The 20,952-nt window shown below is 40.9% G+C and overlaps 1 protein-coding gene across 1 annotated transcript in view; it reads right to left on the bottom strand.

The window, feature by feature from the left end:
- Window positions 1–20,952, bottom strand: part of Pard3b (par-3 family cell polarity regulator beta) — a 979,071-nt gene that overhangs the window by 444,158 nt on the left and 513,961 nt on the right. The window contains exons 9-10 of the mRNA XM_051153919.1: window positions 19,939–20,078; window positions 18,051–18,179 (exon numbers count right to left, since the gene is read on the bottom strand). Of these exons, the coding sequence (XP_051009876.1) occupies window positions 18,051–18,179; window positions 19,939–20,078 (269 nt within the window). The remainder of the gene's footprint in view (window positions 1–18,050; window positions 18,180–19,938; window positions 20,079–20,952) is intronic.

Here is a 20,952-nt window from a genome sequence, read left to right as displayed (position 1 = left end):
CATCTCCTCACAGGGGGAATGACCTGATTGTTCTCAGACCAGGAGGGAAGTGGCAAACAAAAATCATCCCCTGCGGAAGCCAGGAAGGAAGCTGCATTTGTTTAACACAGCAAGAGGCCTTTCACTACCTGCCCAATGGCCTTGACCATATCTCTGCCCTGGCCTCTCCATGTGCTGGCTGCCCCCTGCCTGGCTGGGAGCTCCTGATAAGAGAGGCCAACTCCCCTGAGAGCCATTGAGAGCTCAGAGAAGAAGCAACACAGTCTTTGGGCTCTGTTTTCAAAGGTTTAAGGAAGAAGAGGCATTTACATGTGGGAGTGAGTCCATTCTTCAAGGAACTCTACAGGTTAAACAGGAGACTCCTTGATGGCAGTGAAGGCCGAGGCTGCAGCCTCAGTCCCGCCACCAGGGAGGGGTACACGCTTTTGTCTTTATTCCCTTCTCAACCAGGATGCACAGTACTTGGTGTCTGTTGTAGAAGTGCACAAATAATAGTGACATGTTATTAACTTCGCCACCGCTAAAAATTACTTATTTATTTACAGTCACACTCAGTAATGCAGCCGGGGACAAGGCTCGATCTGGAGTCATTGCGCCTCAGTGACACAGAGAGTATGTATGTAGAGAAAGCGGGCACCAACAAATCAGCAGCCTTCATCTTTGTTTAATGTCTTTGCATGCCTGCACAGCACATAAAGTTATCCAGTTAATAATTGCATTAATATTTATTTATATAATTTATTTACGGCCTGCCTAATACAAAGAGGAGCTGAGGAGTCCTGTGTTTTTTATTACACTGAAAATAGCTGCCAAATTCTCAAAAAGTCACACACATTATTCTAATAGAATAATCCAGAAGCCAAAGATTTCTTAGCATTAAGGATTGTTAGCATACTGCCCCAGTCTGCTTAGCAACCATTGATGCCATTACTTGCCTACCATTAGGTGTGCCCCTGCCCAGGATTATATAAAAAGACAAACCCACCTCATCTCTCTCTCTCTCTCTCTCTCTCTCTCTCTCTCTCTCTCTGGGGTAGCCCTCCCCCTATAATAAATTTCTTCATATTATATCTGTTGTGTGGCTCAGATTTCATATTTTAAAAAGATGACTTACACCTTAATGAAGAATATTTATAATCTAGTCATTTTCTTTATGTCAAAGGGAAACAAGCTTCAAATAATTGGTGGCTGTGGACATGAGACAGTAATTCTTCATTAGAAAGAACACTGACATTTAGTTTTCTATTAAACTTGGTACTTGCAACTTGTTCAGTTTTTTTTTTTTTTTTCATCAAAAGAAATAACAGGAAATTACTTGTGTTCCATGGTACTCAGAACACACTGGCCAGTATAGGATGATTTACATTCTAATGGAAGAACTGAACTGAATGACATATGGGGAAAGTCACCAATATTCCAGCTTAGAAAAGAAGGAAAAGGAAGAGAGAGAGAGAGAGAGAGAGAGAGAGAGAGAGAGAGAGAGAGAGAGAGAGAGAGAGAGAGAGAGAGAGAGAGAGAGAGAAGGACTATATGTCCTGGCACTCAGGCTGTGAAAGTGATGCTCCTTATGGTAGCCACTGTAGCACTGACATCAGGAGAGGTCCAAAGAAGGGGTTCCCTCTGCATCTATTACTATGGCAACTAGTGCTGTCATGACAGAAGGTCAAAGACATAGTTGTGAGAAAGATAACTGTTGGCAATTTGCTAGCTCTCCACTTACTCAGGAGATGGCACTCTGGGGGTCAAATGCTCCCTAGGCATGCTGAAGTGTGGAAGAACAACACAGTCAGCGCAGGATTCCTGCTGCCCATTCATATGTACAGATCATTCATAATTCAGGTCCTGTCTGAACTGACTGTCAGGCCAGGGTTTTTAGCACAGAAATTCAAAGAGAAGTTTTTTTTGGAGGCGGAAGATGTTCAGGAGACCATTTACTTCAAGATAAGTACTTTAAGATAAGATACTTTAAGATAAAAATGTTCATGTTGTTTGTTTATTGGCAAATTTATTTTATTTAATGATTTTTTTTAGCATTTATTAGTTTATCATTAATGGGCACAATTTAACTCTTTGGTCCTCATCCCAGTACAGATTGTGATTGTCTCAAAGAGTTAAATATCAGTGGCTGGAGAAGAGAGAGAGATTTGTATCTTTAGGGACAGCGGTGGCTGACATTTTGAGAGTCCATATGCTTAAAATGTCGTTGAACAATACAGGAGAAAGGGGTATGTCTTATCAACTTCGTATTTCTAGCATTGTACTTGCACAAAGAAAGCACCACAATAAATAATTTTTGAATGGAATTAAGATGATAAATCTAAGTGAGCAACCCAAGCCCAAGCACTTAGAGGCATTCCTGGGCCTATACTAGTTCCCGTGTCCCCATACCACCACCACCACCCCCGATTAATGCTCCTTTGACATGTGGGAAAGCATACAATCCAATCTTGCTAACATGATATAGTAGATTGCACCCATATCAGTCCTCAGTGAATTATGGACTTTGGGGTCCATTCCTATCCACAACGAAAATCTGACTCCCTATACCTGACCCCTTATCTAGTCTTGAGACTTGCTCTATCTATGAGCATCAGGCAACTCCTCATTTCCTTCTTGTGGCTCTGATAAAATAACCCGACAAAAGCCGCTCAGGAGAAACTATCTTGGCTCACAGTGTGAGGTTCCAGTCCATCAGGTCCGGAAGATAATGGTGATAGGAGTTGGATGTAGCTGGTTGCATTGCCTTTGGGCATGACTGGGGAAGAATGAGTGCTGGTCATCAGCTCACTTTCTCCTTTTTACTCAGACCCGGATCCCAGGCCATGGAGTGATTCTGCTCATAGTTAAGGTGGGTCTTCTGAGCTTAGCTAACCTAATCACAATTAACCCCTCTGTGTGTGTTCCTGGAGCTTGATTCTTTGGTGGTTCTAGACCATGTCAAGTTGGTCATTAATATTGACCCTCACACCACTCTAGTTCTTACAAACCCTCCATCTTCTGTGGTCACTGTCCTGAGAATGCTGCCTAGTCTTCAGAAGAGAACACCCAGAAGGAAAAAGTAAGGTAGTGATACTCAAGAGCTGGCAAGGGACAGACATGAAAGAGAGGTCATCAAGAAGGGCTTTCCAGCTCGAGAGATACCATAGATGAACGCAGTTGCACAACTAAGTCTTCATGAGACCTCCATACGTTCCACTCACGCTGCCCACAGAGCCATGAGAAGAAATCGATCGCTATTGTGACTTTATGTTTGGGTGTGTTTTATCAAACAACGAAAGATAACTCCAAACATAGAACATGCAGAAAAGGGCATCCATTAGACCTTAAATTCACATTGGACTATCTTTTTATGTTGCTTTAAGAAAAAGTATTATAACAGCACAGTTTATTCATGAAGTTGTATTAGTAGCCAGCAATACCATCAGCATAACAACTGTTTCTTCCTGCTCTGCTTCATATTTCAGTTTTTCCTGTGGCTTGTGTTTTGCCTCTTTCCAAAAGGCTTTTCTCTCCTTATTCTTAGAAATCTATCCATGGTCTACCCTTCTCATAAATGTAATCTTTCATGATTTAAAACATCATTGACTTTGGCATTCCCTTGACCTTTAAAAGGCTTTGCTTTCTTTCTAGAACTTCTCTTTCGCGGTTGATCTCTCGGATTCTACTTTGAACTTGTGTGACTATTTCCCTTCTGTTCACTTCCCCCACAGATGACAAGTCTATTCAGATTCCCTCCTTGAACAGAATATAGCATGTGTCAGCTAATGGAGTTCAGGAGTCATGCTTTACTGGGTTTTTGAATATCCAGTGTGTGACACAGTGTGTAACGGAAGTCTATCAGCTACGCAGGGCATCATGGGAATTCAGACGACGCCACTGCACAATGGGTTTTTGTTATCTCCAGGTGAAAAACGGAGGCTCAAGAAGATAGTCTTCAACAACATCAACTTTTCTATGAGCAACATGGAAGAAAAGTATCAAGTAAAGATAATTATGAAGTCGATATTCTGATCGGAGAGTTTTTTGTTTGGTCATTTTGGCTTGTTTTCTTTCCATGTTAAATTGGGTGTATTAATTTTTTTCCCTAGTGAGAAGTCAGATGTCAAAAAGTAAAAAAAACAAACAAACAAAAAACAAAACAAAAAAAACAAATACACACACACACACACACACACACACACACACACACACACAGATACTGGAAAGGAGAACAAAAGGAGAGTTTTCCTCAGATCAGGCTGAAGGTCAGTACCTCACCTATGATGCAAAGGCAGACAAATCCATGATCCAACATCTCTGGCTCCCATACTTACTGTCCAGGTTAGGGTTTCTATTGCTGCAGTGAAACACCATGACCAAAAGCAAGTTGGGATGAAAAAGATAATGTGGCTTACACTTCCACATGTTAGTCCATCACTGAAGGAAGTCAGGACAGGAACCCAAACAGGGCAGGAACCTGGAGGCAGGAGCTGATACAGCAGCCATGGAGGGGTGCGGCTTACAGGCTTGCTCAGCCTGCTTTCTTATAGAACTCAGAACCACCTTCCCATGGTGGCCTTACCCGCAATGATCTTGCCTTCCCCCCCACCACATACCTCATTAATCACAAATTAAGAAAATGCCCTACAAGCCTGCTTTTAGCCCAATTGCGTTGAGGTATTTTCTCAACTGAGGCTCCCCCACCTGTTTGCAATGACTCTTGCTTGTACCAAGTTGCACGAAACTAGCCAGGCTAAACACTCAAATATCCAGGCATGGCAGTGTGCATAGCCAGAGAATACACACCCAGCAAGGAGGCTGTCCTGAAAGGTGAGTCTTTTGTCTGTCCTGCTATCATCACTTCTATTGTCACCCCCCCCCCCCCGGCACTGTAAATTGATGGACGATACCTCTGTGCATCTGTGGTACTGGAGTTTTAATCCAGAGCCTTGTTCATGCTAGGTAAATATTCCACCAACAGAGTGCTTAGCTACAGCCTCAGTCCTGGAACTATACATTCAGTAACTGAGAGGTAACACTCTGCATCCAAAAGCAGAAAAGAAAGAAAAGGAGAGAGGAAGGCAAAGGAGAGAAAGGAAAAGAAAACTATTAGAAAATTGAAATAACATCTCAAGCTGTTCAGCAATCCTTCCTTAGGCCCTAAGCTGCTAAGAAATGTAAAGAATTAATTACCAACAGACTAGGTGATAAAAGTCCTCCGTATAACTCAATAAGTGGCCAGGAAACATAATTGAACTCCTTTATAATTGAATATCCTGCCATCCAGGGCAGATTTAAAGAAGGGTAAACTTAAAGAGACAGAACAATATTAAATGTTCTTTTATCTTTTTTTTTTTTTTTTTTTTAACATTTGTACTAAAACACTCTTTTTCAAAAAGAACTAGGAATTCATTGGAGCTTCACTTAGGCACCAACAATAGTTGAATAGTATGTGAATTGTACATGGTTGTCTTGATTTAAATAATTATAATATCTTAAAGAAAAATGCATCTTAACCTCTGCGATGTTTTATTATATGTGACAAGTTCAGTGAAAGGGCACCTATCTACTGTTGCATTATGCGTCCCGTGTCTGCACACTCATTAAAAATAATGAGAACATATTTAAAAGTCATCGCCCAGAGAATCTTCAGGGACGGGGCACGGGAAGAGGTAAGTGGCAACAGATTGTTATTTAAGTGTCTATCTTTGTTTTATCAGACCTTAGGAAAAAACGCCAGTGATCTTAAGTTGGTGTTCTCTACAGATGAAGATCACACATTCTCCTGGGAAATGCAGCCGAGGAGGCATGTTGCAAAATCTCCGAGTACACTTTCCAAATGACATGGACTGCGGTGGCAGCTTCGCATGTGTGCTGTTTACTCAGCAACAGCTGGAAAAGCCAGCCATGATCAATTAAGACCACACTTTTCTGCCCTAATTGTCAACTACCCTTTACGCAGTGAACACATTTTCTTATCTTACACCAAATCTACCTTCATGAGCACACTGATCACAGACGTGGAGGCAATTAAGGAAATCAAGATCATCTCCAGAGGTCTGGGTCCACCTTCGCAAGCAGCTGCTCCATAGCAACAGCTGGTATAAATTACTGGCAACATTTGGCTAACTAGATGGCAAGAGGGATGTAGCGGGGGGTTGGTCAACATATTACTTTTTTTTTTTTTTGGAGCTGTTTAAATATGTATTTTAGGAAATTTCTGTTCCTTTTCTAGTCTCATGAAGCCTAATCATTGTGGCAGTAGCCACTAACAAGACATAACATCTGCATTATGAAAGTAGGCCTGAAACTCACAGCTCGTCCTTGTTAGCTTTGCAAGAACACGTAATTAAAGACCCCAGCACTCAGAAGTGTCTTGAGGTCTTAACAGCACGAGGCACTCCCCATTCCACCACCTTCAGTCTCCAACAAAACCAGCCCTGTGAGAAAAATCCATTAAGCACTTACATTCTGCCACCCAGAAGCCACAGGCCCAGGGACAATGGCCAGTACTTCCTCCATCTGTTTCAATGAAGATCAACCAGAGCATTTATCATCATCTATTTTATCAAGCCAAATTTTGCTGACAGGGTTCAGGAACATTCTTTCAGGTATATAGGCTTCCCAGAGAGTAGCAAATGACTATTCATCCCTCAGCCTTGTGGTTGGTGAGCACACTCAGAAGGCTGGCAGAGAGGAACGCCAGGGCAGAGTCAAAGGAGGTACAACATTTATCTCTGCAAAGGGCAATCTTACTTAAAAATAGTTCTGCTTTAGTAAAGGGAGGGCATGTGTGTGTGTGTGTGTGTGTGTGTGTTTGGGGGTGCGGGTAATGATCTAGCCTGAAGTTGTTGGCATGCATGTACAGTAAGGCAAACCTATGTCCTCAAATGAATCCCCAATTTACCAGCAGGTGCCTATGCATAATTGGGCATGTATGTGATGAACATCAGCTGCATTATGGGAAGGGAGGGACATGTACAACAGAAAAACAATTACATAACCTGACCCACCCATCCCATCAAAACCGAGAACCATTCTCCCTTTAGCAATCAAAACGGCTCTTTCTCTTGAACCCCACAAAAGGAAGTACTGCAAGTAGTATTTTTCACTTCTATGGCTGCTGCTCCCCTGAAATGCAATGTGATCTTTTCTACTGTTTTGCTTTAAACAAAAATTCTTTGCTACGTTTTGTAAATCTGTGTGGGATTTTATCCCCAATTTCTCGAATAAGAAAACAAGGACCTGGCAACACCTGTCTCTGACCCCTGATAACTGAATAGCAGGGGAACGTGGTGGCTCCACAGAGGCAATGGGATGTTCCTTACTCTGTAGCATCTGGTGAAGGGGACAGAGAAACAGGGAGAATTAAGTAGAACAAACATATGCCAGAAAAGCCCGTTGTCTCCAAAACGTTTCCCTCTGGCTGTGTCTAAGTCTACAAGGTACAAGGTGCCATGTAACAAATTCTGAGCACAATCAAATTGAGTGTGGAAATTTAAACGCACAATCGAGTTGGGCTTGAAGTCAAGTACAATTGAGTTTGCCTAACTGCATCAGGTGTAATTGAGTTGGGTAACTGGATTTACTAGCCACTGGCCCTTTGCCAGAATGAGGGGCTTGTGGCCAAAAAGGCACAACTCAGATGGCCTTGGAATTTTCACAGGATATATTTCAGAGAGCTTGAAAATGTTCATAGAATACAGAAGTGGGATGTGGAATTTGGTTGTTGACGCTTGCCCAGCTACAGCCACTGGGTCCTCCTCACCACTTCCGTTCTTTCCCATAGAGCTGCTATGTAACTGTTCTCTAAGTTAAGTAAACATTGGAATAATCAGGAGTGTGTGTTGAACAAAGCTCTGTGTCTGACTTCTGAAGTCTCTGACTCAGCAGGTCTGGAGAGAAACAGAATCTGCCTGCCTGTCTGTCAAGTGCCTGAGAGATTATTAATACCGCGGGCCCTCAGACATTCTTGAGAACCACTGTTGCAGCAAACTCACTGTGGCTATTGTTGAAGCATTTGGAAATACTTTCATAATATCGCTAACATTTCCAAATATAACAATAATACTTGGTACTGTCATATGTTCATAAGCAAACCTTACAGTTGGATTGTGTATCCTTACAACTTATGGATATAGTCTTTTGCATTCAAAATAGCTGCCTAATTCACAGTCCTATGTTTCTGCTGCTGCTATAATTAGTGATTGCTTCTGTTTAAGACACAAGGAGAGCCCCTGCATATGCTTTGATTTGGTTTAAGACTGTCCATCAGAGATAAGGTGCACATTAGAAACATCACCAGCTTAGTAATGCATGGCATCCATTCACTCAGCCTGCGAACGCTGTGGGTACAGGAGACACCCACAGGGGTGAGCACTATTTGGCACTCAGTGCATGTTAGCAGCTGTGCTTGCTTAATTCTTCCATCACCCTTACAAGCTCCATGGTGTTTTGATCCTCACTTGACAAATGTGGAAGCACAGGTACCAAAAGGTTGACTTTAACATCTAGACTCTTCACTCCTAAAACTCAAATGGGCGTTTCCCTGCAGTTCTCAAGGCGTGATGGAGAAATGTACTTTTACAGGAAGTTCTTAGCAAATATCTCGACATCTCTTTGCCTCATTAAAGTTGTTCTGAAGGATGCTACTTCTTTTTTTAAATTTTATTTTATTAATTTATTCATATTACATCTCAATGGTTATCCCCTCCCTTGTATCCTCCCATTCCTCCCTCCCTCCCATTTCCCCTTACTCCCCTACCCTATGACTGTGACTGAAGGGGATTTCCTCCCCCTGTAAATGCTAGGATGCTACTTCTTATGTTAGCTCCACGCTCAAGAAACTGTCCAGATGGGGTGTCTGAAATCAGCTTGATGGATTTAGTGCTTCCCACTCCCCAAGTAACTGAAGACAGAATACCCTTCCAAGACCCATCTCAACTGCTACCATGCTCAAGAAGTTCTTGATCTAGAACATTCCTGGAATCTTATAATACTTGATTTGTATCATTGGCTTCTCTGGTAACTTTTCCTTATGGAGGAATCCATTTTGCTCAGCTCTGGAGTTCATACCCCAGAGGCTTGGCTCGGTTCTCACTGGTACAGCCAGTAGAACATTGCACCTGCTCAAACAAATAACTTCCAAACCCCAAGCTCCCTCACATGGACAACCATAGTTTGATACAGTGAGTCACGCATACACGAAAAGAGAGGGAAGAAGGAGGGAGGCTGGAAAGAAGAGCTTGAAGAGGAGAAGAGAAGATAATGGGGGGATTTTGATTAAAGATCATTATGTATGTCTGAAATTATAAAAAAAAGTCCAATTTCAAAAACCCCAACACATATTGGCTGAACAGAAATGCAGTATAAAGGAAATGGAAAATTTGCAGAAAGCTCAAGTGGAAACCGTCACCCAGCACTCTGTCTTTAATCACTTAGATATTTTGTTGCGAAGATCTATCAATACAATGCAGCAATGTGTAATTTATTTTTGCACAAAAATTTTAATTGCAAACCAGAACTGTTAAACTTTGGTTTATAGAAAAATAATTTTGAAATGATCCTTCAGTTTCCACTACTTATTCACAAACAGTCACTATAATATCCCTTCTTTCTTAAGTGCCTTGGTTAATTAAGCATGGAATCATTTGAATCAAATAGCCAAGGGGAATAGAATAATATATCAGTTAAATGAGGTTCATCTAAGATTTCATACCAAAATTCGTCCATGATTTATGATGTTAAATAATTTGACATTTGAAGGCGCCGTTATTTTCCACCCCCACCCCAACCCCCATCTAATAATAAGCTAAGTAAAGCCTGAAGGATTTGGAGCCACAGCTCATTTGCTAAGATGAGGTCACAGGCGCGAGTACCCATGGTAGAGTCAGAACGCTATGCCCAGTGACAGTGGAAGCAGCTCCGTGTATGTACATACAATCTGTGGTTCACAAAAGCAAAGCTCCTAGGTGAAGGTCAAAGCAGCACGGCAAGCATGGCGGCGTTTTGGTTCTCAGTCATGTAGTGTGGGAGAAACCTGCTTGAAATACAGTTAATCCCACTTGTACAGGCCAGCGGTTAATAGCAACCAAGCCTGGCAGGTAGAAATTATAAACACATTTGAAACTTTCTCAGCTCGTTTTACCCACCAGGGTTGCTGTGATTTTTCAGGATAATTTAAAGACAAGGCAGCAAGTCAGAAAGTGAAATGTTAAAGAGAGTAACAAAGAAAGGGCAGAATGTTCTTTCCTCACTAATAAATGAAGGAACACATGCAAATACATGCACATGTTCATACATGGAAAAGAACTCAGAGTCTCTCTCCTTCCTACCCTCTCCTGTCCCCTCAAAAATCAAGGCAATTATGCTTATTAGGTTTTGTTACAAACCTAGACTTATCTGGGAAGAAAGAGCTTTAGTTTAAAGACATGTCTTCATCAGACCGGCCTATGGGGAAGTCTGCATGCAGGGTGTTATCTTGGTTGATCAGCCCAGTGTGGGTGGTGCCAGCATCAGGGCTCTATAAAAAGGCAGCTGAGCAAGGCAGTGGGCAGCAACCCTTGGTGGTTTGGGCTGCCAGCGCTTGCCTCAGCTCCCCTCAGAAGTTACAATGGGCCCCTCCTTCTTCCCCACACTGCCTTTGGTCACTGTTTTATCACAGGAATGCTTTCGATCCTCTTATTTTATTCTCTGTATAAGAACAAAGGAAACAAAAAGAATTTCAAGTGACAATGGTAAGAAAAGAACTCGTGGCCACATCTTTCACAGACAGACCCACAGCCAGGCAAGGAGCACAGTACTCATTCCGAGTAGAGATGCAGACAGAGCAGCTTCCTTGTCCATTCTATCCCTGACACCAATTTAAAAGTATCTGCCGGGGGAAAAAAAAAAAACTGCTTTTTTTTTTTTTTTTTTTCTCTGTGGATGCTTCCAAATATGCACTTACCCCATCAGGGGGTGTAGACTTCAAAGAGTCTTCTACTCTAGATTTTGGAAGGACACCTTTTGAAGCAGTCATTTTGGTAAGGATACCAGAAACAGCTAATTCCTTGTGATGTCGCTACACAGATTCCTTTTTATTTGATTGTCAACGCAGCTTGAAACACAGAAAGGCTAGCTATCTGTGCCATAAAACTCACGACACTACATAGTCACTCAGGAGGAAGGCAGGAAGGTGCACACTTAATAAGTTCAGCAGGGTACTCTCCATTGTCAGCTAAGGAGAAATGACCAGGAAATGGATGGCGAGACATTTGGAATGACAGGAGGTCACATCTGAGAGACAGTCCTATATTGATATTTCCTGTAGCCCTGATGACCACACGCTCCTCTGGCTGTAAGCATTAAGACTCTCCAAGAATCTAACGATGACAAGAAAGTCAGAACCATTTAGCTGCCAGAGGACAGACCGGACAGTGCTCTTCAGAAAGGCCAGCACTCTCATGAAGGAGCCTGACTTAGGAAAGGAGAGAAGACTCTCCTCAAAACAGGAAAAGTCAACATAGTTTGTTTCCTTGCAAGGAGATAGAAAAGACAAAAGCAGGAAGTACTGTCCTTCCTGCATCCCTCAGGCTCTCAGTGGAGGAGTCAAGCATGTGCATCAGTGGTGCTAGGGAAGAAGAGACAGAAGATAGAACACTTTCTAGATTAGAAAGGAGAGTACAGAGCTGTCTCACCCAACACTGTTCCTCAGTCTGCTCTTTGTAGGAGTTCAGGGCATGCTACATGATCAAGTAATTCCTATTGAGATAGTCCTGTACATGCAAACATGATCTCTTTCTAAACTTTCTGTATGGTTCTTGCTTCTTAGTGCATAAGGCAGCCTACTGCGCTGGAGAAAAACAAAAAGAAAAACCGCAAAGCAAACAAACAAACAACAACAACAACCTATGTATTTCTCCCAAACAAACATTCTTGGCTCCTATGTAGTAGGTACTTCCAGCCTCCCCTCTCCATATCATTTCTTTGCTATGGTTACAATGCTGTGCCGTATATTTGGATGTTTTATTGTCAAATATTGAGAGTCTAGATATTTGCCAGACAGCTTTTAGAGAATTAATGCTAACCATATGTCCTCCATATTTCATGTAAGATAAAACACAATGAGAACAAATAATTTATTTACATTTATAATCTCATAGTTGCACAATTAATTTAATATGTTCCCTGGTGGGCTCAGTCTATGATGTCATCCTGGAACACAAATCAAATTTCTCTAAAGTCTATTAAATGAGAGCAAAATAATACAGAGACTGTCTCACTCATAGAGCTGATGGGCTATAAAACAATGTTTGGTAGTCATTATTTTGGATCCCAGAATACATTTTAAAATAGTAAATAAGAAGACTACACTGCTCAAAAGGGGTGGTTGGTCTCAGCCAGGCCTTTGGAAATTGTATCTTAAGTGGAATATTATAGTCACACTAGCACTAAGGAGGAGATGCGCGAGAAGAGATAATTAATTGGAGCCAACGATACTGAGACCTTACATGTGGGCAGAGATAGTGCCAAGAGCTTTGTATGCATTATCGCCTTGAATCCTCACAAACAATGTCACCCAGTTTAGGGAAAAAAAGCCTTGGAGTGATTTCTGGACAGCTCCTAGTCATCCAGAGAAGTGACTGGTACAGAAATGGAGTTGGACAAGTTGTGGGTTCCAGAGACTACTCCAGATGTTAGGATACTTCAGGTCTCTCCATTTCCTTGGGGGAGCTTGGATGCACTACGCAACTATGCTGGCACTAACTTTTAATTTAGTAATTGAGAGGCAAACCTATCTGGGTGTTTAAGAATTACATTACTCAATTTGGTAGAATTATACATACTATTTATTTATTTATTTATTTATTTATTTATTTATTTATTATGTATACATTGCTCTGCCTGCTTGTACCCCTGAAGGCCAAAAGAGGGCATCAGACCATATTATAGATGGTTGTGAGCCACATGTGGTTGCTGGAAATTGAACTCAGGACCTCTGGAAGAGAGGTCAGTGCTCTGAACCACTGAGCCATCTCTCCAGCCCCATATACATTTTTTTTTAAAAAAAAATCTCTTTTGAGTTGCAAACTCAATACTACTTACCTCTTTCCTTCTTGCCTTATGGGGGAGAGAGAGAGAGAGAGAGAGAGAGAGAGAGAGAGAGAGAGAGAGAGAGAGAGAGAGAGAGAGAGGCTAGAAGAAGGAATTATCATCAGAGTCAGGAATTCCAAAGGACATATGGGAGGGAGCTGAAGGAGCTATCAGATAGGAATGAAGGATTCTGGGGCTTTAAGCACCCAGTGAGAGCATTGCCATTTGTGTTTTCTTACAATATGGGATGGCTGGAATGTCCCTCTTTTAATGTAGGGGTTTATTCCTTTTAGGATATAGTTTAATGAAAGGTCAGAGGATTTTTTTCTTCTTTTCTGAAATATGCACATTGTCTCCCTGAGGTTCTATGATAATCTTCATCTCTGTCATCCAGAGGAATGGAGGATAAGGAGACAGCCTTTTAGACTTTGTATACACAGTAACTCTTTTTATTGTCCCTTTTCAACTTCGGCTCTCCTAGAGGGATCTTGGGGAAAGTAACAACCCTCTATATGTCAGAGGACAATACGTAGGCTTTGGCTTTCTTCAGCATCTCTCTTGGGAAGCGCAGGACCTTCTGAGAGGAGGTGAGGCAGTAGCTCAGGTTCTGCCTCTGAAAATGGTTGACTGTGGAGAAGAGTACAGGGAAAGAAGTAAGGCAAGCATCCCTATGCCTCACACTCTCCATTCTGCCTCCTTTTTACTTTTCTTTGTAGATCTTCTGACAATGTGTGACAGGGCAATGTGACAAAGGGGATGACAATGGGAAAGAAATAGCAGCGTAGAGTACAAATTCCACACCAAAAATACTTGGAAGGGAGGAGGGGGGGGGGTATCTGTGGATAATATAAGGAGCACTGCCAGGTAAGAACAGTGATTCAGTAAGGCTAAATACTCTGATATGTGCACAACACACACAGGCGCCAAGTCAGACTGCAGAGAAATAGGTGTGTACGGTGGTGGGGTGTTTGCTAAGAAACATATTGAGATGAAAAGAAAACTTGAGAGAGTTGGTTCTCTAGCCTTCATGTGTGTACCTGAGACAGGCAGCAGGTCATCAGCTTTAGCAAGTGTCTTTACCCGCTGAGCCTTCTCACGGCCCAACACTTTTGATAGAAAAATTGAATATTCTAAGGAATTCATTTCCTGCTTGTACATTCGCACAGCTGAGAAGGTCTCATAATGTTACCTCTTCCAACCTTGCTTTGGGCAAAGCTCAATACAAATTGAAAATGAGTTGTAATTATTGTTCAGTCCTAGAATCTCTTTGTACTGAGACGGTAGTAGGGGATTCATTCAACTGATGCTTAGGGTGATTAATAATTTAATGGTTTAAAGAAAGGCGGCAAGTTTATTTCCCAATCACATATTTGATAACAATTGCTCTAAACGGCCCCTTAGACAGCCACTAGTCTCCCAACTCGACCCCACTGATTGGGCACTTACCTCTGGAAACCTATCCTGCCACTTACACATGGTGGCGGCGGTGCATTACGGACTCCAAGGAAATAAAAATTCAAAACGAGAGGTAATCAAGAGCCTTTTGATTACACATCCTTTGTTGTTTTTAGGAGTAAAACTCCTGTTAAATTATCTATAACCATCCTAACATATAAAACTCCAACATTTTAGGGGTATTTATTGCCGATTACTTTTCAGGTCTTTAATATAATTTAGTAATGTTCCATATAAAATGTCATACCCTACATCTCAATTAGAATTATGCTATAGATTTTTTTACAACTTACAAATAATTATTCAAAATATCATTTTAAGAGACTGGATATATTTCAGTGGAGAAATATCTAGTTCTCTATCTAACGAACACTTGGCGTTGTACAGCATCAAACATGTTTCTATACTATGTGAGGGAAAAGCCAATATACATGAATTTCTATACATCTTTGCTCATAAAACTGGGAAAAATCACTAGATAAGTAGTTTGTAGGTGGGAGGAGATTTTTTTAAAATAAATTTTTATTTTATTTTTTAATAAATTCTCTTCTTAGGACATTCTCTTCCTTAGAGTTCAGACCAGGCTCAGCTCGTCTGTTCAGAGTAATTACAGGACTCCACAGGGCCCTTCAAAGTCTTCATGCCCATTTTGAACACTCCGGCGGATTTTTACTTCCATTCATTAAATTTTTCTTTTTAGAGCAGTATTTTATTAATCCTTTAAAAATTTATTTTTAAAATTAATTTTACACACTGTGTTACAAAAACATAAATAATTAAAAACCTCACACAGAAAAATTAACCAGACCCAAAGTCTATACAACTTAATAGGTACTGATCCCATTAGAAAAGGCATTGTGAATAACTGTGTGCTTCACGTGCAATTCCATACTCAGTATCAGATATATCTTGTGCACCTATCCACTGCCAAAACAAACAAAATCCACGGAAGACACAGAACTTTAAAAAAAAAAAAGAGCTTTTTATCCTTTTCATAACTCATGTCCCCCTGACTACTCCTATCTCCCTAACTTCTTGCTTTCTGTCTTTCTCTCCTCCTCCCCCTCTATTTCTTCTTCCTCCTCCTCCTCCTCTTCTTGTTCTTGTTCTTCTTGTTCTTGTTCTTCTTCTTCCTCTTCCCCTTTCTCTTCTTCAAAAGTCCAACAACTCCCACTTCTGCTGCATAAATACTCTTGGGTACAGGGATAACTCCTGGATCATGGCTGTCCTACCATGGTCATACCCTTAAAGAAACCTTACTCTCCGTCTCCCAGAACCAATCGATTGCCAGCAGTTATTCAGCTAGGGGTAAAACTTCCTGCCCCCATTTCCCCTCCATGGTGGAACTTTGTCTGGCTTGTGCTTGTACAGGTCTTATGCATGCTGTCAGAACTACTGTAAGTTTGTATGCGCAACTGCCCTGTTTTGTTCAGAAAACACTGTTTTGTTGTCGTCACCCATGATTCTGGATTGTACAGTCTTTCTGCCCTTCTCCTCTACGGTGTCCTCTGAGTTTTGTGAGGAGCTGTATGAGACAGATGCTACATCTGGGGCTGGGGACACTGAAGTCTCTCATCCTCTGCCTGTTGGCCAGCTCTAGCTCTCTATGTTAATCATCATGTATTATAAGAAGAGGCTTGTTGCTGAGAGTTGAGGAATGCACCCATCTATGGGTGTAGCAATAGTTTCTTAAGAGCCAGTTTAATAATACGTCTACTTAGTAGAATAATAACAGCAAATTCTCTGTTAGAGTCTATGTACACAAAGGTTCTTCTTGTGGATCAGAACTTAACCCAATCAGAAAGTGTTTGGTTACTCCTAAAACACTGGCCAGTGGACATATTTTACAATGTCTCTCACTATTACAGCCCACAAGATCACTGGCAGAGAGGACTGATTACTGTTCTTCTCTGGCCACATGCAGGGCACTTCGCACCTCTCAGGGTGATGAAAGCTAGCCAGTAGACATTCCAGATTAGTAGCAAATTGATTTGCCCACGTTCTACCACTCAAGTAGATGGTATCTTCAGCAATAGGGTTGTACTGCCAACTACTGCAAGGTAAGCAAAAGTAATGGCAGTTCTCTGTACTGTTTGCGGTCTGAGTGGGCCCAGGGGCCAACAACTCCTACAGTCAGAATGACTAAAATTTAAAAAAAATGACAATAAATGCTGGAATGTATATTGGAAAATAGGGATACTTATTCACTGCTGGTGGGAGTGAAAACTGCTGCAGCCACTGTTGACATCATGTGGCGCTTCCCTTAGAACAGAGACACACATCTTGTGATCCAGCCATATCACACTTGCGCATATACCCAAAGGACTCCACATCCTACCACAGAGCTACCTGCTCATCTCTGTTAACTGCTGCTTTATTCACAATACTCAGGACATAAAAACAGCCTAGACGTCCATCAACTGTTGAGTGGATAATGAGCATGTAGTCCTTTTATACAATGGAATTATCATCTATTAAGAGATACAAAAGTATGAAATTTGCAGGTAAATGAATAGAGCTTTTCACAAACAAATAAAATCATCACACAGTGTCATCCTGAGTGAGGTAATACAAAAAGACAAATGTGACATATTTTCTCACATATATGGATGCTAGCTTTAAATTTTAGCCTTGCATGTTTTCTATGGGAAGCCCACAGAGGTCAAGACAGTATTAAAGGCCCTTGAAGAGGTTGTGTGTATACGTCATCAGGGTGCTTTCAAGGGAAGGGAGATATAATTGAGTATATAAAGGGGGCAGGGAGGAGTAATGGAATTAGAAAAGTTAAACTGGATGGGGTTGGAAGGGTTGAAGAGGTAGAATGGAGAGGGAAAACTAACTCTAAAGACCTTTCAAGAAAGTAATATGGAAATTACTAATGTAGACGCTTCCATATATATACATATGTATACACATACACAAAATACATACATACATACATACATACATACATACATACATACATATTGGAGTTACCCTCTATGAAAGAACAATGCTCCTATTAAATCTACAGGCTAGCAAATAAAAATAAAAAGTCCAATGCCAGCTATGAGTTACCTCCTTTAGAGTCATTTTTTCTCTTTTACTTATGTGTTAACTTTTAATTTTAAACAGTTGTGGATTTAGAGAGGGTGTGAAGATAGCAAGACATTATTCTGCATATTCCTCACCCAGTTTCCCCAGTTACCAATGTCTCCCACTAAGATGGTACTTAGATAACTCACTTGAGGAGGCCTATAAACTATGTTGCACAAATTGTTCACAATATAAGCTCAATGTGTATTTTGCTGAAGTACTCGGATAGCTACTTGTTACCAAAACGTATCTGAGTTTGTGCTCTCAAGGGTCAGTGTAGACACAAGGCCCTGTCAGTGCATCGGCAGTCCTACAAGTCTGACACTCCAAACAGGATAACACCCCACAGTCAATGTTTGTAATAAACATGGGCTATAATTAAATGTCAGTACTCAGCTAGTGTGAGTTCCACATGGATGCTAATCTCTGCTCAAAAAACCTCAGGGAGACAGAGGTTTGAACATTACCAGCTCTCGGGGTAGGAAGCTTCCTTCTTGGCGTGCAATAACCAGCAACACAGTCTCTCCCTGCTTGGTGCTTCTCAGCATGGCCACAAGCTCTTCCTGAGTTCTTCCTGTGACATCTCTGCCATTTACCTAACAAGTAGAGTCATGTACATAAACACAGTCAGGACGTTTCCTACTGCCCTCCCCACCTTTCATTAGAGACAGGTCTTGCTCTATAGCAAAGGCTCGCCTTGAACTGGGGTATTTCTGGCAGAGCTCTTGAGTGCTGGGATTATAGACATGTGCTGCGATGCACAGCTTAGCTCCTAAGTGCTTCTTGTTTGCTTGTTTTTTAAGTTCTATTTTGTGAATTAAATATGCAACAAATGGGTTCATAAATTCATGAAGCTCTGAAACGGTGATACTAAACACGTGGGCAAACATGCACAGTTTGGCTGTCATAATTTTGATACTAGACAAACTCAATCAGGAAATTATTTTAGATTGGAAAAATTTCCTAAGTCAACACATTTTTACACAAAGGTGGGGGTGATGGGAGGGAGTCAGGCTGAGAAACACCAGAAATTAATTCATCAAATAAGTATGGACTGAATTGCAATATACAATGCCAAAGTAAATTACTTAATATATGACAAAGTACTCTGGAAATACAAGTGTTTTGGTACAACCCTAAATGTTCCATTTCTCTAGAAAAACGCTGTCATCATGTTACTGGAAGTCAGACTCAGAGCTTCATTTGTCAGCCAGAGCATCTTTTGTGATCTAGAACCGCATGGAGTGCTAAAATGTTTCCAAAGCATGCATTTGCAGCGATAACATTTTGAAAGCAACTTTTCATGCCACAGGAGATTTAAAAGTAGCCAGTCTCAAACTTCGCTTCAGGCTGATTGACCAGAGCTCTTATTGAGAGGATAATGTTATTGGGCAGAAATAAATGGGAGAAACAAGCCCCAGATGTGGACCATTCTAAATAATTCTCCATGCAAAACCAGCTCAGCATACCTATTCCCGGTTTGCTACAAGCAATGCTGTAGCTATGAAGATTTGTGTGAAACTATGAAATCGTTAGCTCCGACTAAGTATTTGGCAAACTCCTAGATTAATTCAACTATCACAGGCAAAAGAAAGGAGATAGGAAATGTTATTATGTGGTCCCACATCTCTGACCTTCTTGGGGACATGTAGTGTTAGGATCCTCGTTAACTAGTTTTATAATTGAAGTCGTTATCTTCTCTACAAGTAATAATTTCTAATATATGTTACATTAAAAATTAAACATTAATATATAGTCAGCCCTTAATATCTGTGAATTTAATAGTAGAAATTTAATCAACTTCAGATCAAAAATACTGAAAAGGCTGCATCTGTCCTGAACATGGGCAAACTTTTATACTTATGTTCTACACAAGACAGGATAACTGTTTGATTGGCATTTGGATTGAGTTAGCTATTATAAATCAACCTACATAAGTTTTCTTTTATTTTTGAGATTATAATAACATTTTCTGTTCCCTTTCCTCCCTTCAAACCTTCCCCTCTTTTTCACTGATTGTTATTACATGCAAATAATATATTATATACATGCACATATCACATATAATTAATATATTTATATAGAATATATTTGCATATAATATAAATTCCTAAATATAACTTACTCAGTCTGTACTGATAGTTTAAGGAATCATTTATATGCAAATGCAACATCTTAACATACAGGAGTTGGATATCTGTAGTTGCTAGTGATTTTGGACGGTACTGGACCAACAGGGGACAGCCAGTGACTAATACAGCTATCTATTTATTTTCTCAAATAAAAAAAAATTTTAAATTAATTTAAAAATAAAGAAATATTTTACTGAAGATATTAACATCAGTTCTTACTTACCTCCAAAATTCTGTCTCCTGACTGTAGGCGGCCATCTTTTATTGCTGCTCCCTTTGGTAAGATGTTTTTAACAAAAATGGGGCCAGGACCATGTATGGAAGAGTCTCTGGTTACCACAGTGAAACCAAGTCCTTCAGGACCTAGCATGCAAGACCAGAAAAAAAAATGCACCGTCACCTTAAGCATGGATAACATTCCATCTACTCCATTAGTAAACTCTGCCTAGTTTGCACTAAAGTAGACCAAGTAAATTATTTACACTCCAAGAGACTACATAGGAGTCACTTTTCCTGTTTTACATAAAGATTACAGTTCCAACCAGGCAAGGGATGTGTCAAAATGAAGTTAGGGTGACATATACACACAATCCTTTTGTTTACTCAGGTTCGACAAGACGATGTACGCTACCCTTATGCCTGGAGTATCGATTGCTCAGCAATCTACCTCCTGACTTCGCCTTTCCTCTCAAGCAGATGATATCCTCTGTTGGGGTTTTGTGGGTCTCTCCAGCACTTGAGTAGTTTGTGGCTCAGCCTTCTGCATGTGTCCTGACTGCTTTACTGCTGGAGCCAATGTCTTGTCAGAGAAGGGTCTAGATGTCTCCTTCTTGTTCTATGAAACCTCCAGTTTCACCCTTCTATTCTGTCTAAAGATACATGCAGATCTCTCAATTGTAAATGATCTGTAATCCATTATTAGTGTTCTCGAAGAAGCTTCTGTCATGAATAAAGTACCACTGTTTGGATGAGAACCCTTCAAAGGGCATAATCTCCAGCTTGTAACACACTGGGATTAGTCGAGCCTTTGGGGCATGGGGCTTAGTAGAAGGAAGTTACGTCATGAGGGGTCTTCCACAGAAGGAGCCATGGCCTCTCAGACCTCATGTTTCTCTGTCTTTGCTTCCAGGCTGCTGGAGGGTGAGAGGCTTGCTCTGTCTTACATCCCCACCATGCTCCATGGTTTTGTTATAAATCTAAAAGCAACTTGCCAACAAGCCCTGCACTGAAACTTCCA

Source organism: Acomys russatus, chromosome 12 (genome assembly GCF_903995435.1).
Source record: "Acomys russatus chromosome 12, mAcoRus1.1, whole genome shotgun sequence".
NCBI classification, from domain to species: domain Eukaryota; kingdom Metazoa; phylum Chordata; class Mammalia; order Rodentia; family Muridae; genus Acomys; species Acomys russatus.
This window is presented reverse-complemented; position numbering and strand designations above follow the sequence as displayed.